This window comes from Lissotriton vulgaris, chromosome 6 (assembly GCF_964263255.1).
Source record: "Lissotriton vulgaris chromosome 6, aLisVul1.2, whole genome shotgun sequence".
Lineage (NCBI taxonomy): Eukaryota > Metazoa > Chordata > Amphibia > Caudata > Salamandridae > Lissotriton > Lissotriton vulgaris.
Genome location: NC_141694.1, coordinates 896,615,939 through 896,639,456, shown reverse-complemented (window position 1 = coordinate 896,639,456; position 23,518 = coordinate 896,615,939). Strand labels below are relative to the sequence as shown.

The 23,518-nt window shown below is 44.0% G+C and overlaps 1 protein-coding gene across 1 annotated transcript in view; it reads left to right on the top strand.

Annotated features, from left to right (window-relative positions):
• The window catches only part of ACOXL (acyl-CoA oxidase like), a 1,104,726-nt gene that overhangs the window by 977,692 nt on the left and 103,516 nt on the right, over positions 1 to 23,518 (top strand). Inside the window, exon 18 of the mRNA XM_086926889.1 lies at positions 7,164 to 7,265. Coding sequence (XP_086783015.1) covers positions 7,164 to 7,265 — 102 coding nt within the window. The remainder of the gene's footprint in view (positions 1 to 7,163; positions 7,266 to 23,518) is intronic.

Genomic DNA, 23,518 nt, shown 5'->3' with positions numbered 1-23,518 from the left:
GACATCAGACACTAGCTTGCAAGAGATCAAACACAGCAACATAGTCAATTTGGCCGACAGTTGCTTACGGGAGAGCAAAGAATTAACAGGCCAGGCCTCCAGAAAGCGGAGCACAACCGACACGTCCCATAACGGGACGTATTTAGGTCGCGGAGGGTTTGCGAGACGAATACCCTTCAGTAGCTTAGAAACCAGTGGGTGTTCACCTGCAGGCTTACCGTCCACCGGGAGGTGGCCCGCTGAGATGGCCGAACGAAAATTGTTCACTGTGCGATATGCCAAACCAGAGGAAGCCAGTGAAGCCAAGAAATTGACTATGACAGAGACATCCGCCGAAGCGGGATCAACTTGTCGTTGAACACACCAGTCACACCAACGCTTCCAGGATCCCCTGTAACGTTTGTGGGTGCTGGAAGACCAGGCGTCAGTAATGAATCTGGAAGCGTCCGCAGAAAGGCCTGGGACTGACCAGCCTTCCCCGAAATCCGCCACCCTAGCAGGAGGAGAGATCCTGAGAGAATCAGGGGATGCGGATTCCGAAGAGGATCTAAGAGGAGATTCCACTTCTGGGGAAGAAGGAGCAGCACTGCACAACTCATCTCCAAGAGAATCGGGAACCACGGTTGAGCCCGCCACAGCAGAGCAATCAAGATGATCTCCGACTGGAACCGTTTCGTGTAAGCCAGAACCCTGGGTATCATCATGAAAGGGGGAAAGGCATAACATAGAGTCGACGGCCACTGCTGAAGAAAAGCATCCGTGGCCAGGGCCTCCGGATCCGGTCTCCAACTGAAGAACAGAGGGAGTTGAGTATTGAGCCGAGAGGCAAACAGATCCATGTGACACGGACCCCAAGTCCGGAGAAGAGCGCGAAAGACACAGGGATGCAACCTCCAGTCGCTGAAGTCTTTCAGGTGTCTGGAGTGCCAATCCGCAATCTGATTGTCGCGGCCGGGAAGGTATTCCGCAATAACTGTGATCCTGTGCTGCAGACAAAAATGCCAAAAGTCCTTGGCAATCTCTGCCAGAAGCTTCAAGCGAGTACCGCCCAGCTTGTTGATGTAACGGACTGCAGACACGTCCATGCGGAGAAGAATGCAGCACTGGGACTGAAGGGGAGAGAAGCACTTGATCGCAAAGGAACCCGCCAGGAGTTCCAGACAATTGATGTGGAGAGAAAGCTCCTGAGGAGACCAACGACCCCCCGTCGAGACGGAACAGCACCGGGCTCCCCAACCCCACTGACTGGCATCCGACTCGATCACCAATTCTGGAGAGGTCCCGAAGAGGGCTCGACCATTCCAGGCCTCCATGTGGTCCAACCACCACTGCATCTCCCATTTCGCTTCCTCGGAAAGAGGAATTTGGTCCGAGTAACGAAGACCTTTCCGGAGATGACAGATCTTCAGGCGCTGTAGTGCCCTGTAATGCAGGGGCGCCGGAAAGATCGCCTGAATGGAGGAGGCCAACAGACCGACAACACGTGCTAACGACCTCAACGACACAGTCTGTTTGGAAATAACAGTAGTCAGCTCTCTCTTGATATAACGTATTTTCTGAGCGGGTAAGAGAAGTTGACAGGTAAGAGAATTGACCCGGAAACCCAAAAAGTCCAACACCTGAGTCGGGACCAAGACAGACTTCTGAATGTTCACAAGGAATCCCAGAGACTGCAAGAGATCTATGGCCCAGTCCAGATGGGTCAACACCCGAAACGGAGAATCCGCCAGAATGAGGATATCATCTAGATAAATTATTAGACGGACACCCCTCGAACGGAGAGACTCCACCACCGGCCTCAGAAGCTTCGTAAAGCACCAAGGTGCTGACGAGAGGCCGAACGGGAGAACCCTGTACTCGTACCATATCCCCAGCCACTGAAATTGAAGAAAGCGCCGATGAGGGGGAAAGATCGGGACCGACAAGTAAGCGTCCTTGAGATCCAGACGAACCATCCAGTCCTTTTCCCGCAGAAGATCCCTCAACAGATGGATGCCCTCCATCTTGAAATGCCTGTAAACCACGCCCCCGTTGAAATCCTTTAGGTTGAGAACCAAACAGGATCCCCCGCCTTTCTTTTGCACCAGGGAAACCGTGCTGGAGGACCCTTGTGGATGACGCACGGTCGGAACTATGGCTTCTTTTGACAGAAGAGCTTCCAGTTCCGCGGAAATTAATTCCTGATCCTGCGTTGAAAAAGAAAGAGGAGAAGGAGGGTGGGTCTGATGCGGGCGCTGATAGAATTCTATTCGGAAACCCTGAACAGTCTCCAGAACCCAAGCATCGCTGGAGATTAATCGCCAATTGTGTAGGAAATACTGTATCCTGCCCCCAAGAATCACACTGCATGCAGGAATTAGGCTCACCTGATGTGTTGGAATCCTGGTATCCACCATAGGATCCTCCAGAACGACCTTTCTGGTACTGGCCACGTCCTTTCTTTGAAGGGTAGAACTTGGACTTGTTCGAATAACTGGAGTCCTGCTGATGGCCTCTGTGGGACTGGGTTCCCCTTTGGGTAGGCTGACCACGGCCGGACGGACGTCCCCTACCACGTCCGGCCCTGCCAAAAACCGTTCTCAAAACCCCCGGTCTCCCGCTCCACACAGAAAGACACACAGGCGCCGAGCGCCCGAGTCACTAGGAAGGCGAACACGCGTTTCCAAATAAACGCAGAAGAAGACAGAAATCGAAGCGCCGATAGGACGGGCAGTAACAGTCAAACGCGTGCCGAATAAGCAAACAAAGCGCAGGCAGTGTAAACAACAAAGCGCTAAGAAGCACAAAGCACGCAAAGCAAAATCAGTCAGACAATACCAGCAAAAGCGATAAGGTAAGACAAAATGCACTTAACTGGCTGCGGAACAGCAAAGAAAGAGGAAGAGTGACTGTCTCTATGACCTTTTATACCACATACTCTATGGTTGTTGCCCATGTGTTTCTGGGTATTGGAGTTCTTTTTATTTCTATGGCTGCTGGGCATTTCATTAAAGAAATGAGATAGCATAATCGGAGCCTCCTGTCCTGCAATAGAATTTCACTCTCAGGTGTGAGCAATAGTGCCCAACTTCTGGCTTGATTACTTTAATGTTGTAAGAACTGCCAAAAGAATGTTGAGCTCTCCGGCAAAAGCTGGTGTTCCTACAAGAATATTTTTTCCCTCGCACACAAAAACCGTTCAAATGATGCCTTTGCTGAGGAAACCGCAGCCTGCCCCCAGTCAACTCTCCAACTACTGGCTGTTCCCAACCCCCCCCCCCACCCCCCCACCCCCCTCCTATTGTGAGATAATATCCTATTACCTCAGTTTAGGTGTCAAGATGCTAGCACAATTCCATAGTCTTTTGCAAAAAACAACTTAAATACTTGACTACATACACTGAATGTTGAACAAAGGTAGCGCCTGCTTTTAGTCAAACACTGTATGATGTTTTGAATTACATGATATAACACATACTCTTTACTGCAAAGTTCTTAGACAGCTTTGCACTCACACTTAGTCCCATATAGCTTTATAAAATACTGCCGGTTCTTGGGAAGAATTCCAAAACCGTTGTCAGTTACGGCCAGCCTTCTGGTCAGAATGTTTCCAGTAATTAAATGATCACATCTGTTGTAACTCTCTTCAGATCAATCACTTCTAATGCCAACTTCTCCCAAGTTCCTGCTGGCGCTTCATCTGATTTAAACAGGGAGACTATAAATACAGAATGTATTTTTCTACGCAGACAACATGAATCCAAATGTAATAAAACATGGCTCTCAAGTTCACTTACTGCTGGCTTCACAGCAGCCCTCAGCAGTGAAGTAATACCAGTGCTTCTGGATGGTTGTACGACGGTACAACGGTGATAAATGCATCCCATGCCTTTCAGCATGCATGTTTTTACCGCGATTATGCATTTAACATCGCATGCCAATACCGCGCATTGTTTTTAGATTTAAAAACAATGTATTTGTGGGGAGCGATCCCCCCCCCCCCAACTTACCTTAAATGCATGGTATTGACATGCTATGTTAAATGCATAATCGCTGTAAAAATATGGGTGCTAAAAAATCCGAGGCAAAGGCATGCAATATATTTACCTCGTTGTAAAAGGCTGTTTCCCTTCTTGATCGGCACTCACCTTTCACATTCCGACTGTTCCCCTTGAAACTTGGAGCTCCACTATCCACTCCCTGGCGATAAATATATTCTTATTGCATTCAAATGAATTTCTACTAGTAGCTCAGTCATTCGTCTTCTCGAGCATGGACTATGGAAAAGCCCTAATGCACTGCTACTTCATTCAGCTGCGAGGCTTCAGATAGGAAAAAGTTGACCATTTCACATCCATTGTAGGAAAAATCAAACTAGTGTGTATAACAGTCAAAGGCCTCTATCGTCATCAACTTAAGTGCCTGTTTTTCTCTTTAAAAATCTTAAGAGATAATAAAACCTAAGAAGTATACCAAAGTATTAATATTTGAAAAGAGATGTTAAACTCTCCTCTGACTACAACATCGAACTCTAATCACCCCATTCACTCTCAATCCTGTATTTTCTCTCATTTCATTATTTTCTACCTCTCTTCTGACTGGCTCTTCAGTCTTCTTTTTAATTATACAGAAATAAAAGAAATTAAAATAAATATCTAAAAAACGAAAATATTAACGTTTAGGGGAAGGAAAAATGTTAAACCCTTCACCTGGAAATTAGGAGGAACACCAGTCGAAGTAGTATCTACTTATACATATCTAGAGGGAGTTTTTTCTTAGTCTCTTTAACTGCTTCGCATTTCCAACTGACTGCATTAAAAGTGGTAGCTCACCTTAGTGCAATAAAAAGGTTTTATCAGTCCTCGAGGAGATGACATTTTCTTGCCCTTCTGGAAATTTATCGCACAAAGATTACTCCATATACTAACGTACGGACTAGAGTACATCCCTACAAAAAAATGTTTTTAAAAAAAATCTTAAAGAAGGAAATCTCTTGTGTACGATCACATCTACAAGCCAAGCCACACCTGTACAAGTACTTCGGCTAGAACTAGATGTAGTTAGCGCACATACAAGACCCTTGGCAAATCTCATCAGATGGGCCTATAACTCATTACATGCACCCGCAGGCTCTCTGAGAGCGCTTGTACGTCAATAAACTTTTAAGGCTGACTCATGGAAAAATATCTTTAAAGAGAACTTAGCGACTGCTCTGAAGTATTTCCAATGCTCCATAAAACTCCTCCAATCCTGGTCACCAGCTCTTTTGAAGCTTTTCCTGAAAAAAAAAATCCAGCCCAAGATTGATCTTTGATGTAGTTAAGTTTCATTGCCTTCAGCTGTCTCATTATAAGCCTTTTGTAGCAGCAGTGAAATGTAAAGTCAGACCCAAATATCTGAGTTTCTCATTAGAACATAAGGTCAGGCATCCCATTCTGATGTTAATACTGAGGACACTACCACTAAAAGATCCAAGTAAAAACTGGGGGGCCCATTTGACAAAACTGGCCTCTGCGATCTTTGTGGTGGAGGAACCCAAGACTTGACACATGTATTATTAATTTCTCCCAACATACATCTGTTTGAAGCATGCAGCTTTTTGTATAAAACCTATCTGCACTAAGTATAATATCTCTAGAACCATAGATCTGTTTGAGTTAATAAGAGTTCCCCCGGATGAATTTGTATGCTATTAAGAATTTTTTTTTTTTTAACTTTATCGCTGTTTTAGAAATGTTTGAACTATGACTAACAATATTGTATGTATATATGAAATTTGTATATTGTGGATCACTGATGAGGTGTATGCCAATAACATTTGATTTGATTCTTCCTGTGACCCCTCACTACACTTATCTTCCCCATTACCTTTCTTCTTTTGTGTTGCAAAATCTGGCTACTTTTAGTCCTCACATGTATTTGCTGTCTTAGTTTATTTGCGTTTGGTTCATCCATGGGTCTCGGTAAGGCTCACTGGAACCTCAGCTGTATAGTCCTGCTTTACAATACTGCAAAGTAAGGAAAAAAAAACTATATTACACGTCTAAGGTTGGCTTGCCCCAAACCCTTTGACGACAATGCCATCAGTGCGTATTTTTCATTGTACTGCCTGCAACAAAAAAGGGTGAACGCGCCCTGCCTCTGAGGTAAGATTGATTGGATTTGCTTAACTACCACCATGAGCCAGAGCCAGGTTAGCTATACATGCGCAGTGCTATTAGCTATTTGATGTGCATCATTCCACCGTCTCTGCAGTGCCTGCATTGCAACATCTTCAATTGTTTATCCCATACATGCGCTCTATATAGAAAGTAATCAGGTTTTTTTTTTTTTGGACCACATAATTTTTTTTAATGTTTCAGCCAGGGCTCCAAAGGGCAAGACACACATTGACCTTGTTAATGCTTGAAATGTTTGGGGTGTAATGGCGCTTGTACCTTTCATGGCAAACATGATATATTCCGTTCATACCATAAGGGGCTTTGATTCCGCCACCTTCAGCCATTGGCTTCTTTGGCTCAGAAACCTGCAACAATTGGCTGGAGACATTTTCAATCTATGTTAGACCAGCTCACTAGAGTCATTAAGTCCTAGCCTTATTTCTGTTGGCTGTTTTGGTGTATTGTCCTGCCTCTATTTTGGTGCACTGCCATCACATGTTTAATTCTTTATCTCATCTGCGCATTGTATAACCAAAGCAATAATTGTGTTATTGTTTTGCTGGGCCGCATGCAATTTGTTTTTGTTTTTGCCATCTTCTCATTGCTGCCTTCGTATCTATTGGCTTTGCCAATGCTTATTTCTGTAGTATGGTGTGGTGGTGGAAAATAAATGCCTGTAGCAGTGTTGTATCAGATTCCACATTGCATTTCATATTAAGGGGGAACTTTCTATTCTAATTTTTTTTACTGAAACTGTTACAGTTAAAAGGTGGAAGTTTCTCAGTGAAAATCTTTGTACACGCCTTTTATTTGTACTTAGATTCCGTGATGAAACGCATTTTAAAAGGGCTGTGCAATGGGAGGGAAGAATACATATACACTTTGAGAATGTTTCTTTTCTATTCTCTATTTTAGAAGATTATTAACTGCCTTCATTTGCTTCAGTAATATTGAGGTGGCATTCCAAATGCATTATTGTTCTATTATGCTAATTATTTATTTGTATCTGTGTTTTTTCTTTAGTTTTGTCTTTTATATGGAACAAAGCTGGTGTTTCAAGAAAGAGCTTGGTACTTAGAACACAAATACCTAACCCCAGCAACCAGTACCAAAATTAGAAATCAGGTAATATTTCATTTTACAGCATGAGATCATTTGAATGCCGCTGCATTACATCTCACTTTTGTATCCTCAGCTGCTAGTTGCTTTCTATCCATGTGATTGCCTCTGCAGAGTGCAACTTCAAAATGCTATTGTAGATGACATCGTATTACATGTCTCGGGTGAACTTCCATTTGATAATGGTAGAGTAAATTACATCCATCTCATTGGAGTCTCTTAACTTATGCAAACTTGTACATGCCAAACATACCCTACTTAGATATGTGTACATGGTTCTCTGTCACTTACCAGTCATTCTAAGTTTCCTGTACCAACAGAAATATGAGTGTGGGCCAACTACATTTTTGAAGGCTTTAGCCCCATCACTAAACAGCAGTGTCAATTTCTCTGGGTGGTTGGTATCTAAGTCGCCCGCATCTACAAACACATCAATGACGAGCATTTGTCTCATAAGGTTTTTCCCAAATATCTGTGCTGAACATTTAAAACACCGGACACATTTTAAAAATGTTTAAAAATGACGGCGCCAGCGAAGCTTCTCCTTCAGGAGCCTTCATAGTATGTCTCAAACAGCTGCTGCGAAAATCAAAAAGATGGTGAAAGGAAATGATGGAATTAATCTCAGCTCTAGTTTTTTCGAAGGCCTCATTCTATCATTGTTTGCTCCGTGTGTCACTTCAGACAGTCACAAACCTTATGTAAATGAGCTTCTGACATGCTTCAACAGGAAGAGTCCAGCCCAAACTACCTGGCCATGTTTCTTCGGAAAGTGAATTAAGTTATTTTCCGCAACTCAGAATCATTCCTCCCCTTTGCCTATATTTCTACCTATGAAGGATAGCTGTTGTTTATAATATAAATGGAGTGGGTTTTGGGTCATCCGCCTTCTGCCATTGCTTGTTTGGGTCAGCCGCCTTCAGCAGTTACTATGAGACTTTGTCAAACACATCATGAATAGGCCACCAGGAGTATTTCTTCTCACCCTGATGCTGTTGGCTGTATCACTCCGCCTCCTAGGGAGTTCTTACATTGCATGAGGTGTATTGTTTCAGCATGTGGTACGGACTATCTGGGGAGGCAGAAGCCATCTCGAAAAGAAGGTTTTCCCCTCTGAAAGCAATAGGTTCTGCATTGATTCAAGTAATATCAACCAGGTATGGAGTTCCTTTGAAAGGGCGGGGACAAGAGAATCGGGGACTAGTGGTTTTATTCCCAAAAGGTTGGGACAGGAGTCCACTCCTCCTGCAACTGCACCCACACATATGGTCTAGTGCACCCTGCTAGAGGGCTGACTAAGCTAGGCCCAGGCCGTGGGTTGCAGGCATGGAACAGAGGGATGTTGACTCTTCATTTTTCTCTGCACCAAAACACACAGCCAATCACAGGGGGTGGCATATTGTGACCTGCCTAATTAATATTTCTCAGACAAGTTGTATGACAATCCTGCAACTGGACAGTTTGTAATGCAACCTATTAGTACATAAGTCATAATGCAAATTGCATTAACATTTTGAAACCAATCGGTGTGCAACTGCACTTTCCTGGTGCCTGAATAGGAATAGTACATCAGGCTCTAACTTCAGTTCCTTCGACTTGTGTGATAACTAAAGCATCACTGCAGGTTTCCTCGCGTATTTCACCAGGTAAAACCAGTGGCGTACCGAAAAGTAAGGGGCCACCCCTGTAAAGTACATGGAGAGGGTCCCCAGTCTCTGGACCCAGTCAGGAGCTCTCAGTGCACGGGCCCAGCTTACCTTTAACAAGGGGCTTACCTGTGGCCAGAGATGTGCCAATTGTGGGTACAAAGGTATAGTTTTAGGGCATTCTTGAACAGGAAATATTTTTTTGCCAAAAGCAACCTTTATTCGTTAAAGGGAAAGATGCTGGTTTTAAAATACAATTTGTTTAGGAACACATCTAGAGAACTGGCTGTGGTCGACAGTGGTACCACTGTCTGCTCCCCAGAGGCTGCCGACATGATCCTTTTCCACCCCAACTTGGGGACAGGTAACTAATCAATACTTTGCAAATGCAACAGCAGTCGCAAACTATTGATACATTCCATTGTAAGCCCCAAATAGAAGGTAGGCGCCTTTTTCACACCTCCTCCTGTTTGTGATTCATAATGGATCACAAAAACCCTTGCATGAGTCAGAAAGACTTTTAAGGGTTTAGATACGTTGCTAAAAGGTGTTTCCTGGTCACAAACCCTCTGTTTCTGCTAATTGCACACTTTGCAACTGCCCTTTTGTTGTATACCGAAATTCCCTTAATCATAAACATAGGCATTGTGAAGTTTCTATGTATTCAGTGGATTTCGAAAAAAAAGGGAAAATAAATTGGTATTGTCATGTGTTTTGCCATTTGCATCTCAGGTTGTTAAAGCTTGTATTTCCCCGACGCCCTTTGCAATCTTTTTCCTCTTTGCTGATGTTGCAGATTTGCCAGTAAAAGACCTGCAACAAACACATTCAGAAAAAAACTGCTATTGTCAATGCGAAATGTATTATTATTCTTTGCTCAAAACCTTTTAAAATGATACTGCCTCTTTCACAGCCAAATAAGGCAGAGATAATGCTGGAAAATCTCAAAATATTGTGTTTAATTCCTCCTGATCCGCCGTTGTGTTTCTATCCTCTGTCGAATCCAGCCGGTCCATGGAGATTATTGATTGTGGTATGGTGTTGGTAACATGGATGAGTCAAAATCCTTGTCGGTGGGTTCTAGTGCACAGCTTTTTATGTGCATGTGGGATTAGTCACTCCAGTTAGCACTACCATAACATTCTCTTTGATGTGACATCTGTAACGTGGGCTATGCATTTCCATACCTGATATATTTTTCTTCAAATCACTACTTTAACTTTTTAAGAGACAACATTACGTTCTCTTATTTGAATTGATGAGTATAAAAATCACAGTTTCCCATTGGACACTGCATTCTGTTGTTTGATAATTTGCAAATCACTTCTTTGCACAGGATCCAATACATTCTGGACTCCGCAGCTTCCCCATGGTGCTATATTACACATTTATTCAACAAATGCTAGGCTTTCTAGCTCAAATGTAGTCCAGGGTCTCGTGAGAGAAATATCTGCATTCCCCTCCATAAGCACTCACCAAACGCTGCAACTCTCATCGTCACTAGAAATGCCATTTCCCAGAATACGTCCTACAGAATGGGTCTTACAGCTTCCACAGAGGACGGGGGTCACAAATATTGAATTGCAGTCACGTCAAGTAGCTATGCTCCACAGTTCTTTCAAAGTGCTAGGTCTCATAAGTGGCCCCAACATACCACCCCTTGTCCCAAAGTGCTTGATCCTATTCCTTTTACTAATCAGCTGTGTTGTGCAGAGCAACATCTCTGTCTCAAAGAGCTTAATCACAGGCTATCAATTATGTGTGCCACATCACTTCCATAAAGTGCTAGTTGACGTTATCTCAATAAAGGCTTGATCACACGTTCTCTACAGTGTTGATTACACAATGCCCTCCCCCACCTGCACCATATGACATGTGTTTCTTAAGTTGCAGAATCACACTAAACTGCCCCTGCCACTACCCCCCCCCCACCACACACACACAAGATGCAGGACCACACATGATGTGCCAAGTGTTAAATCACACATCTCATCTGAACTACTGGATTACATCCCCCTACAATGCAGAAACACACAATCCCCCCTAATGTGCTGAATCTAAAATGTCTTCTACAGTTTTGATCACACGTGATTCCCCACTAGTGTGCACCACCTCTCTGGCAAAGTGTGACCCTGTACTTTGATGGGATAGTGTGATCCAGCACTTTATTGGGCTTGTGTGATCCTGCACTTTGAGGGAATAGTGTGATCCAGCACTTTGAGGGGATTGTGTGATCCTGCTTTGAGGCGCTATTATGATCCAGCACTTTGAAGGGATAGTGTGATCCTGCACTTTGAGGGAACAGTGTGATCCAGCCCTTTGAGAGGATAGTGTGATCCTGCACTTTGAGGGAATAGTGTGGCCCAGCACTTTGGGGGGATAGTGTGGTCCTGCTTTGAGGCGCTAGTGTGATCTAGCACTTTGATGGGGTAATGTGATCCTGCACTTTGAGGGAATAGTGTGATCCAGCACTTTGAGGCACTAGTGTGTTCCAGCACTTTGAGAGAATAGTGTGATCCTGCACTTTGAGGTGCTAGTGTGATCCAGCACTTTCAGGGGGTAAAGTGATCCTGCACTTTGAGGGAATAGTGTGATCCAGCACTTTGAGGAGCTAGTGTGACCCAGCACTTTGATGGGATAATGTGATCCTGCACTTTGAGGGAATAGTGTGATCCAGCACTTCGAGTCGCTAGTGTAATCCAGCACTTTGATGGAATACTGTGATCCGGCACTTTGAGGCGCTAGTGTGTTCCAGCACTTTGATGGGATAGTGTGATCCTACACTTTGAGGGAATAGTGTGATCCCGCTCTTTGAGGCGCTAGTGTGATCCAGCACTTTGATGGGAGTCATGTGATCTTGCACTTTGAGGGAATAGTGTGATCCTGCACTTTGAGGGAATAGTGTGATCCAGCACTTTAATGGGCTAGTGTGATCCTGCACTTTGAGGGAATAGTGTGATCCAGCACTTTGAGGGGATTGTGTGATCCTGCTTTGAGGCGCTATTATGATCCAGCACTTTGAAGGGATAGTGTGATCCTGCACTTTGAGGGAACAGTGTGATCCAGCCCTTTGAGAGGATAGTGTGATCCTGCACTTTGAGGGAATAGTGTGGTCCAGCACTTTGGGGGGATAGTGTGGTCCTGCTTTGAGGCGCTAGTGTGATCTAGCACTTTGATGGGGTAATGTGATCCTGCACTTTGAGGGAATAGTGTGATCCAGCACTTTGAGGCACTAGTGTGTTCCAGCACTTTGAGAGAATAGTGTGATCCTGCACTTTGAGGTGCTAGTGTGATCCAGCACTTTCAGGGGGTAAAGTGATCCTGCACTTTGAGGGAATAGTGTGATCCAGCACTTTGAGGAGCTAGTGTGACCCAGCACTTTGATGGGATAATGTGATCCTGCACTTTGAGGGAATAGTGTGATCCAGCACTTCGAGTCGCTAGTGTAATCCAGCACTTTGATGGAATACTGTGATCCGGCACTTTGAGGCGCTAGTGTGTTCCAGCACTTTGATGGGATAGTGTGATCCTACACTTTGAGGGAATAGTGTGATCCCGCTCTTTGAGGCGCTAGTGTGATCCAGCACTTTGATGGGAGTCATGTGATCTTGCACTTTGAGGGAATAGTGTGATCCTGCACTTTGAGGGAATAGTGTGATCCAGCACTTTGAGACGCTAGTGTGTTCCAGCACTTTGAGAGGATAGTGTGATCCTGCACTTTGAGGGAATAGTGTGATCCAGCACTTTGAGGCGCTAGTGTGATCCAGCACTTTGATGGAATACTGTGATCCGGCACTTTGAGGCGCTAGTGTGTTCCAGCACTTTGATGGGATAGTGTGATCCTACACTTTGAGGGAACAGTGTGATCCCGCTCTTTGAGGCGCTAGTGTGATCCAGCACTTTGATGGGAGTCATGTGATCTTACACTTTGAGGGAATAGTGTGATCCTGCACTTTGAGGGAATAGTGTGATCCAGCACTTTGAGACGCTAGTGTGTTCCAGCACTTTGAGAGGATAGTGTGATCCTGCACTTTGAGGGAATAGTGTGATCCAGCACTTTGAGGCGCTAGTGTGATCCAGCACTTTGATGGGATAATGTGATCCTGCACTTTGAGGGAATAGTGTGATCTGGCACTTTGAGGCACTAGTGTGGTCCAGCACATTGATGGGATGATCCTGCACTTTGAGGGAATAGTGTGATCCAGCACTTTGAGGCACTAGTGTGTTCCAGCACGTTGATGGGGTAGTGTGATCCTGCACTTTGAGGGAATAGTGTGATCCAGCTCTTTGAGGAGCTAGTGTGATCCAGCATTTTGATGGGAGTCGTGTGATCCAGCACTTTGAGGCGCTAGTGTGATCCAGCACTTTGAGGCACTAGTGTGATCCAGCACTTTGAGGCACTAGTGTGATCCAGCACTTTGATGGGATAGTGTGATACTGCACATAGAGGGAATAGTGTGATCCTGCACTTTGAGGGAATAGTGTGATCCTGCACTTTGAGGGAATAGTGAGATCCAGATCTTTAGAGGGGATAGTGCGGTCCTGCACTTTGAGAGGGGCATAGTGTGATCCCACAATTTGAGGGGATAGTGTGATCCAGCACTTTGAGGGAATAGTGAGATCCAGATCTTTGGAGGGGATAGTGTGGTCTTGCACTTTGATGGAATAGTGTGATCCTGCACTTTGAGGCGATAGTGAGATCCAGATCTTTGGAGAGGATAGTGTGATCCTGCACTTTGAGGTGCTAGTGTGATCCTGCACTTTGAGGGAATAGTGTGATCCAGCACTTTGGGAGAGATAGTGTGATCGAGCACTTTGAGGGGAAAGTCAGATCCAGATCTTTGGAGGGATAGTGTGATCCTGATCTTTGAGGGAATAGTGTGATCTAGCATTTTGAGAGGGAAAATGTGATCCAGCACTTTGAAGGGATAGTCAGATCCAGATCTTTGGAGGGATAGTGTGATACTGCTCTTTGAGAGGATAGTGTGATCCAGCTCTTTGAGAGAGATAGTGTGATCAAGCACTTTGAGGGGATAGTCAGACCCAGATCTTTGGAGGGGATAGTGTGATCCTGCACTTTGAGGGAATTGTGTGATCCAGCACTTTGAGGGGATAGTGTGATCCTGCACTTTGAGGCGCTAGTGTGATCCAGCTCTTTGATCGGATAGTGTGATCCAGCACTTTGAGGCGCTAGTGTGATCCAGCACTTTGATGGGATAGTGTGATCCTGCACTTTGATGGGAATAGTGTGATCCAGCACTTTGAGGGGATAGTCAGATCCAGATCTTTGGAGGGATAGTGTGATCCTGCACTTTGAGGTGCTAGTGTGATCCAGCACTTTGATGGGGTAATGTGATCCTGCACTTTGAGGGAATAGTGTGATCCTTCACTTTGAGGTGCTAGTGTGACCCAACACTTTGATTGAATAGTGTGGTCCTGCACTTTGAGGGAATAGTGAGATCCAGATCTTTGGAGGGGATATGCACTTTGAAGGAACAGTGTAATCCTGCACCTTGAGGGAATAGTGTGATCGTGCACTTTGAGGCACTAGTGTGATCCAGCACTTTGAGATAGTGTGATCCAGCACTTTGAGGGGATAGTCAGATCCAGATCTTTGGAAGGATAGTGTAATCCAGCTCTTTGAAGGTCTAATGAGACCCAGCTTTTCGAGGGAATAGTCAGATCCAGATGTTTAGAGGGGATAGTATGATCCTGCACTTTGAGAGGATAGTGTGATTCAGCTCTTTGAGGGAATAATCAGATCCAGATGTTTAGAGGGGATTTTGTGATCCTGCACTTTGAGGGGATAGTCAGATCCAAATGTTTGGAGGGGATAGTGTGATCCTGCATTTTGAGGGAATAGTGTGATCCTGCACTTTAGAGAAGACGTGCAAATCTCCAAACTGATGAATCACACAATTCCCCTAACGTGTTGGACGAGGATCCCCTAAAGCCCAAGCACTATTTTCCAACGGAGTTAAAGTAGTTTAGTCCCGAAGCCTTACTGTACAACCATGAAGTTGTTATAACGTTTGCAATGCAGCACTGATTGGCTGTTGTTGCTTCATTTGAAGAGTTTGCCTCGCTGGGATTTTGCATTCTGAGTGATGCTGACCCCAGGTGCACAGTGTGCATTATCCTCCCTCGCCCCTCCCCTTCCGAGGCATGCGGGGCCATAGGCTGTGAAGAGGAGAGTATGCCTTGGAGACTTAACCCTATTAATGTACAAGGTCCCTTGGGACATGATAACAAAGCGTCCTGCCTTGTGCATCTGTGCGTCGATTTTCCCAGCATTCCTAGAGACAGGAGCAGTCACGCTGCCATTGTCCACCCACCTCTTCCTCGCCTAGCTTGTCGATATAGGAGCCAGAAGTGACCTCTGACTTCGTGGGAACCAATAAAGTGGGCGGGTTTGAGTCACAGCGAAAATGGCAACCGTCTTTGAAAACAAGCTGCGATCTATAACCTGAAACGAAAGAACGAGTGAATACGAATTACATCATTCTAAAGAAAAGCCATTTAAGCAAAATTCATCTTTGAGCTCCACTGACAGGAATCCTGTCAAAATCAAGGAACCGGCACATTGTTTCTGGTAAAACAATTAAATGTGATATCAGCCAATTCGACTCTATCATCGGAATGGACGAATAATGGGCGAAATAAATGTTTGTTTTTACGAACGTTTCAAATTATTAGCACAAGTGGTATTCGGCGTTTATTGCTGGTCCTAGTTCGTTGATGACGGAATTTCACAGGAACTTGAATATATTGCCAGTCATTTGTTTGTATTTATTTGCAGCACAATCTTTGGAATAGAAAGGATTATGTGTGCCCTTTGGAGCAGGGTCAAGACTGATTGCTGGGTTTAAACTGAGGTGGCATGGTGTGCAAAATAACGATGGACCGGGATGTGGCTCGAGCAATTACTATTGGCTAAGATTAATTCAGGCATTCCATCCGTAATTTTTTTGTATACATCAGTGTGTCACCCTAAGTGGTATTGCTATACCCAGACATGACTCCTGTTTAGATTGCACCACTGGAACCAAGCTAGAGCCAGCTGATGAGCACTAATAAGAGCGAAACTGGTCCTGGGTTGCTTGTGTTCCGGTTGAGGGAGGATCTGGCCTGGCAGTTCAGGCTAGACTGCTCCCATTGAAGCTCGGTCAAGACTAATTTACATATGGCTGGGTCCAAAGTGAGGTGGCATGGCATACAAAATAACAATGAATTGAGATCAACCCTAGTAATCACCACTGGCTGAGATTGATTCAAGCATTCCTTTAATCACTTTTTTGCACACTCCACTAGTCAATAAGGCACTATCGAGTAGGGTTAAGGCATGTGAATGCTGCCAGTAATCGTCAGGTGGTCCCAGCAAAGTGCAGCTGTAGAGCTTTTTCAATGTACAGTACCGGATAGCCACCCAACTTGCCCAGAGCCTGGCCCACCGCTAGTCACCTCAACCCCCTGCCACCAGCCATCAGTTTCAGCGTCACCCACTGTGTCTGCCTGCGACCGATTCAAGTGTGTGGGCCCACCCCCAACAACACCAGCTTCAGAAGGGGTGGGCTGACATCTGGCTTCCTAGTTCTAAATCTACCACTTGTCTCAGGATTCTTTAGATGGAACAAAGCCAGAAAACGAAAACTTGAACTGAAAATCCATTACTTAAGGAGCAGACATGAGACCACAAGATAAGGAAAGGCACATAGATCACTACTGACGGCCCAAGGTGATTTGGATCAACTTTTAATGGGTAACACGGCACGCCAGAATTTATATACAAAATAAACTTAATACGATAAGGGTAATAAAGTGGGCTGATTACAAGTTTATTAAATTAGACTTACCCAAAACAGAAACAGAAAGCCACAGTAGTCCGTCAGGTGTTTCATGACTGATGCACTCTACTGTATGATGCTGGGTTGACTAATGAAATGGAACCGGATCGATATTTAGCTAGGATGGCCTTCCCAAATATCCCGCCCATTCTTATTGACCCTTTGGATGGGCTGATAACTCTATTAGAGGATAAGGAAACAATAAAATAACTCCAGGGCAATAAGACCCAGGGCCCGGATGGGTTTGTGACATTTTCTGAAACATTTAGAGAGAAATTGGCTGAGACCTGGGCTAGTCTTTCCTGGAAACGGGACAATTAACTGTTTTTAAGATGAATTCTGAAACAATTCTAATCCCCAAGACAATGAAATTTTGGAACATTGTGAGGTGTACAGCCCAATTACCCTGTTTTATACAGACTCTAAAATGTTTATGAAAATTCTCTATAAACACATAGAATTTGGCCCATTATAATCCAAACTACAGTCAGGATTTATCCATGGTAGGGAGACCAGGAATAATATCAGATTAGCAATGGACTTTTGTCATATGGCCACAGACACGAACGCTCAAATGATCCTTCTCTCCCTTGATGCAGAAAAGGCATTCAACAGGTTGGGCTGGTGATTTATTTTCAAAGTCCTTGACAGAACCAATATTGGTTTTAGGATTAAGAAATTAATCAAGGCCAATTTAATCTCCCACTAGACAAGTTTAAAAATAAATAATTGTACTAGCGCTGAGATCAACCTGAGGAGGGCAGGCACAAGGGGTGTCTGCTTTCTCATTGTATTTTCTCCAAGGGGCTAGAACCACTAGTACAAAAAAAAATCCAAACCCATCGATTTCAGGTTAAACCATAGAAAAAATGTCTACAAATTGGTTCTAAGGTAGTAGCTATGAAGTTACACCACAAGACTGATGCTGGAAGACCTCTCATGCTGAAATTCAAAATTCAGTTTGTATCCGATTCTATAGATCTGGCGGTCACTACCTCTACGTGTAGAAAAGATTTATACACTGCTAATACACCGCCCATCCTGGGTGTCCTCTTAAAGTATATTTATAAATGGGGAGAATGGAAATTGCTTGGTTTGGTCTGATAGCCTCTATAAAGATGAATTTCATCTCTTGACTACTCTATGTTGTCCAAACTCTGGCACTGTTAATGCCCAAGAGCATATTTAATAGAAGACAAAGCAGGCTAGGCTATTTTCCTTCACTTGGGAAGAAAAGACTCATTGAATGTCCCCCAAAATTGTATTCCTAAGTAAATATGTGAAGGGAGGGAGATTTATCGCTATATCAGAGCAGTTCAACTCCTTCCTTTGATGGACTTAGTGATTATGTATAATCAAAAGATCTGGGTCGAGGGATAATTTGCAACCAACAAACAGCAGGTTTCCCTTTTCCTGACTTTATCAAGGATAATGATCCTCATGGGTCACTAGATCTTAGTGCGCCCTTTCCACCCAACTTAACTTGAGAATAGTCTATACGAGAGTTACCAAATGTACAAAACTATTTTGGGACAATTCTTCAACAAGAGCACATTCTCACACATGAGTTAAAATTTCAATGATTTATTGAAAAAATAGTTAAAATATCAATATTCTATTTGGGTCATGGTGTACATTATTTCCAAATCAGTAATCACAATTAAAAAGTCATTTCCATTAAAATCATAAACAAACACAATTTATTGCAAACAATTCCTTTGGTCACTTTATAATTAAAAAAATAAAATAAACAAATTGTCGACGCGGCGTTTCGGTGACATACACAATCTTGCACCTTCTTCAGGACTTTGTTCATTAGAATGTGCTCTTGTTGAAGAATTGTCCCAAAATAGTTTTGTACATTTGGTAACTCTTGCATAGACTATACTCAAGTTGGGTGGAAAGGGCGCACTAAGATCTAGTGTCCCATGAGGATCATTATCCTTGATAAAGTCAGGAAAAGGGAAACCTGTTGTTTGTTGACATTGTAACCCATCCCTTTTCCGGTTGAAGGGTAACTCCCTTGTGATTTTGATAATTTGCAACCAATCACATACTCCAATGGCTGCAACCAAGACAGAGAGATGATAACGTTTTATTGGATTCCACACAGGTTACCTCGACTCACTACTCAGCTTGTATCAGAAGATATTTGGTGAAAAGATACCCTTCCCGCTGACTCCAATACTAATTAATCCAGATTTATTCCAGGGCTCATAAATAGCGAATTCCGTAGTGAAACGGCTACCATAGTTGATATATATTCTAAAGGGAAACTTCTTGATCTGAAGAGATTGCCCAGCATTTGGGCTTAAATAGCACTCGAGTACTATACCTGATGTGGCTTTTGCAGTTGGAGCCCCTTCAAGACAGGTGCTACATGGAATCTTACCCTTTAAAACTTTCTGAAGGAATACATGACTGTAAAAGGTATTACTCAGGTCTGTCAGCTATTTTGCCAGTAGAATTTAAGCCACCCTATCCATGCCCTTAAATGAGAAACTAGATTAGGTACGCCAATAGATAAAAACTTCCTAGACCCACATGTGGAAACGAGCTATGTCATCCTCCATATATGCACGATATATGAAAAAAATAGTTATAAAATATTATTGAGATGGTATTTAACCCTTGCTAGTCTTCATGTAGTGTTTGGCTTGCCGCCAGAATGCTGGTGTTGTGGCACAATGACCCACATGTATTGGACTTGTGAAATGGTTCAGAAGTTCTGGATAGAAACAGGTGCATAAATCTAGAAGGTGGTTGGACTGGAATTAGATTTGACCCTTTGATTCTACACCTGATGCATTGGAAAATGTTGAATACCCATTGACTACTTTGGGGAGAAGCTTATTACACGTTTGCTTGAGCAACCTGATTAACATTAACCAAAAAATAGCGCTGTTAGGCTTCCCCCACAATGCAAATTTGGTGGCATTAGGTTTGGTCCATTTATGCAACGGAAAAACTCACTGCATTGTTTTTTGGGTAGAATCCGGAAGTTTGAAAGGGCAGGGCAGAGTAGCACTGGGCCAAGTGCGTTTTCCAACATTGACACCTGTTCAGCCCCTATGTGACCCAAGCTCATCCGAGGGGTCGTTCGTAGTCTGCTTCAATGATTCAGCTTGATGGTACCATTTTGCCTGTCGGACAGTGGCAACCCGCCCCACTGCTTTGCAGCAGTGAAATAAAGGAAGAAGAAAATGATAATAACTTGATGCTATTATCATTCTATTTTCTCATGCTGCTGCAGCTTTGTGGAGCAGGCGAGGCTTCTCTGCTCTCAGAGCAGGGGGAGGAGCGGTGAGCACACTAAGTGTGCATGACTGGCCAGCCGTCTTGGGCCGGCCAACTAGTCATGCGCCTTTTGCATGTTCTCCACCCGTGCTGCATTACACAAAGGGTAGAGAACATGCCCAGGTTCCCATTCCCTGGCTGAGTGCCGAACCACGGTGCTCAGACCAATCACAACGCTGCATTACAGTGTTGTAATTGGTATGGGGCCTTGGTGCTTCCTGTTCCTGGCTAGGAGAGACGCATCAAGAAGACAGAGGAGAGATGTGGCGAGGAGGTACAATTGTTTTTCTTCTTTTTTTATGCCCCTCCCCTCCACCTCTGCCCCGCCACCCCCAATCCAGAGGGAGGCAGGAGTGGTATTCTGTTTGTGTGAGCGAGGTACTGCTTTGTGGGGTGGCTGGGGAATGTCAGAACATCTCAATGTAGGATGTGTGACTAGATGTTGGCTGTTTACTTATTCTTGAACTAACACTGTGGGGTAACTGTTATTTAAAATGCAGTTTATTTAACTCTAATTACTACCTTGTTTCTTGGGATGTTCATGATAACAAGCAGGAGAATCGGTGGCAGTGAGGAGCTGAGGCTTGATCTTGCAGTTTGCTGTTGTTTATAACTACGATGTAGATTAAAGAGTCCTTGTATGTTCAGAGTTCTTTATGTCAAATGCTTTCTTGCTCTCACATTTATAAGCCAAATTAAATAATTTACAACAAAAATGTTGTGCGGCAATAGCTTTTCCATAGTATGAAGAGGAAAAGACAGAGGTGATGCTTGAAATGATTGCATAAATCTCAGCACCTGGCAATCGCTTTGGTGCATGAAATTCCATTGTTTTTGCCCACTCTGCAATTTTATACTTAGACCGTTCGAAGGCAAATTAGCCTTGGCGCTGTTCCAACAGGAACAGTCTGGTGAATTGTTAGGCCAGGTCCCCTCAGAACAGAAACACAAGCAACCTTAGTCCGGTTTTGACCTAATTAGACCTCATCATTGACACATCTTCAGTCTGGAACGCACTGAGCACTGGACCTAAATCTGGGCGTACCCATCACACAGGAAATCACCAAGATGACTCATGGAATGTTTGCAGAAGTCGTAACTACTAGCCGTTATTCTGGGCTGCATTCCAGACCTTTGTTGTTCGCCTTCTAATGCCATCTCGGACATTAGTCCTGCTTAAGCATGGGCGAATTTTGCGGATCTCGCGTTCGCGAATTTTGCGGATTTGCGGATTCGCAATCCGCAAAATCCGCGAATTCCCGCGAATTTGCGGATTTTTTTTTTTTTTGTGTTCGCCCGTGTTTCTGCCAGTTCGAGAGGGTTTTTACAATTTCGCAATTTGCGAACTTACCTGTCGGGTCGCAAGTTTTGCGAACTTGTTGTTTCTACGTGTCCAGCCTGTTTGGGACACTCTTCTTCATCACTGCCACTCTCTGTCACCACTGCCACTCTCTGACTACTCATGCCACCCTCTGGCCCACCCATGCCACCCTCTGTTTCATCACCACACCCTCTGGTTGTCCAGTGTACATTATTTTCGGCAAAGCAAAGCACACCTTCCCTGCCTCAAGTGACCTGAATTAATTTGGGGCTGATTAATGTGTCACAGAATATTTTTTTAGCTGGCACCTGCTTCCTTAGTGCGCCCTGATTAGTGATCTTTTGCACTTGCTAAGTGCTTTCATTGTTGCAAAATTAGTTACAACACCTGCCCTGCCCCAACTGACAATAATGAATTAGGGGCTGATTAATGGATTTTAACTTCCAGCCTGGCTCCTGCTTGTCTCCCTTAGCTGTAATTCAGGACCTTTGTGGCATATGTGTAACTATTCTGAGGTTCAGAGCAGGGTCACATAATAGTTTCAACTGGCAACTGAACTCTGGAGGGGCCCCTCAGGAAGCACTACAGGAAATGGCTACTAATGATGAGCCTGAACTTTTGAACCTGGTAAGTAGTTACTTTCAGTTTTGCTAAGATCGTATTTCTGCAATTTTGCACTTATTCGCGGGGCGCGAACTCACGCGAACAGTGCGAGCAGTGCGAGCAAAATCCGCTGCTCGCGGATTTGCGGATTTTGCGGGAAATTCGCAAATCTCGCGGATTGCGGATTTCCCGAAAATCCGCAAAATCCGCGAGCGGAACGGATTTTCCGCCCATGCCTAGTCCTGCTCCAGGAGTCCAGCCCGAACTGCCAGGTCTGGTCCCCGCTGAATGGGAACACAACCAACCTCAGACTGGTATTGTCCTATTTGGACCTAGGTTTAGCATGAGTCCTGTAGCGCAGTGACCACGAGACCCAGATCTGGGCCCAGCTGTTGTACTATGGGCATCACACTGAGAAAACGCAATGGTTGTAAGTAGAATGTTTGCAAACGTCTCAGCCACTGGCACTCACTCAGACTAAGTTACAGTCCATTTTTCTCCCATTATACTGCCTAAAGAAAGAGACCACAGGTATGCAAATCAAACTCGACCCTGCTCCAATAAGAACTGCTCATCCCGGGCTGCCAGTCAATAGTATGAGCATTATATAGCCTTAGATTGGCCGAATGACCCATTGCACAACCTGATCAGGCCATAAAATAGAACACAGCCACAGCCTGGTCTTCAGACCAGGCTGTGGCTGGTCTGCACTTTTCAATAAGCTAGATTCCCCATGGCTGCACGGGTTATCCATGAACACATTGAAAATCATTTCTAATGGGGTCTTGGAGTAAATGGGCAATCTACTGCATCCTTCTTCCGGTCCCTCCCATTTCTGTGTGAGGGAATGTAAACACCGCTGCATTTTGAGATTAGCAGGAACCATAGGCTGTGAGGAATGCATGTGACCCAGTTTTGGCAAAGTAACTGTGCAGGAACTTGTCACCACAGAAGACGCAAAAGCTGTCACTTGACACTTTTTTGAAATATGATTTTTGTTTTGTTGAGCTGAGTCAAAATATTCAAATATGTCATCAAACATAAAAACAGTTATATATTAAGTCCAATACAAACATTAGCAGCTTAAGTATAAAAATGCAAAGGATAAGTGCATTGCGGCAATAAAATAATAAAAAAGAAAAGAAAAACACATCAATCAAAAGTTAAGAAGAAAATGGTAAACCACCGTTATTTTCAAAAATAAGAAAATCATCCAACAACGAATATCCATAAAATCTCTTGATGTTATAACCCTTAATATTGATCAGAAACTTTTCAAATAGTATTACATTTTGCTAAGCTATTATTTCTTAAAGCATATAGATATTCAAACAACCTTATCCAAGTCATGTTAGTATACCAGTGCTTAGCAGTGCGTGTTTCTTCTGACTTCCACCACTGCAGAACAAAAAGAAGCAATTCACATACCATTATAAATAAAATACTGTGTAGATTTCGGAAGGTCGTGTGTAGTTCTAGAATACCCAACAATGATTGAATGCTTCAGTCTGGGTGCTTTTCCCAAGCATACGATAAAAAAACATGCAT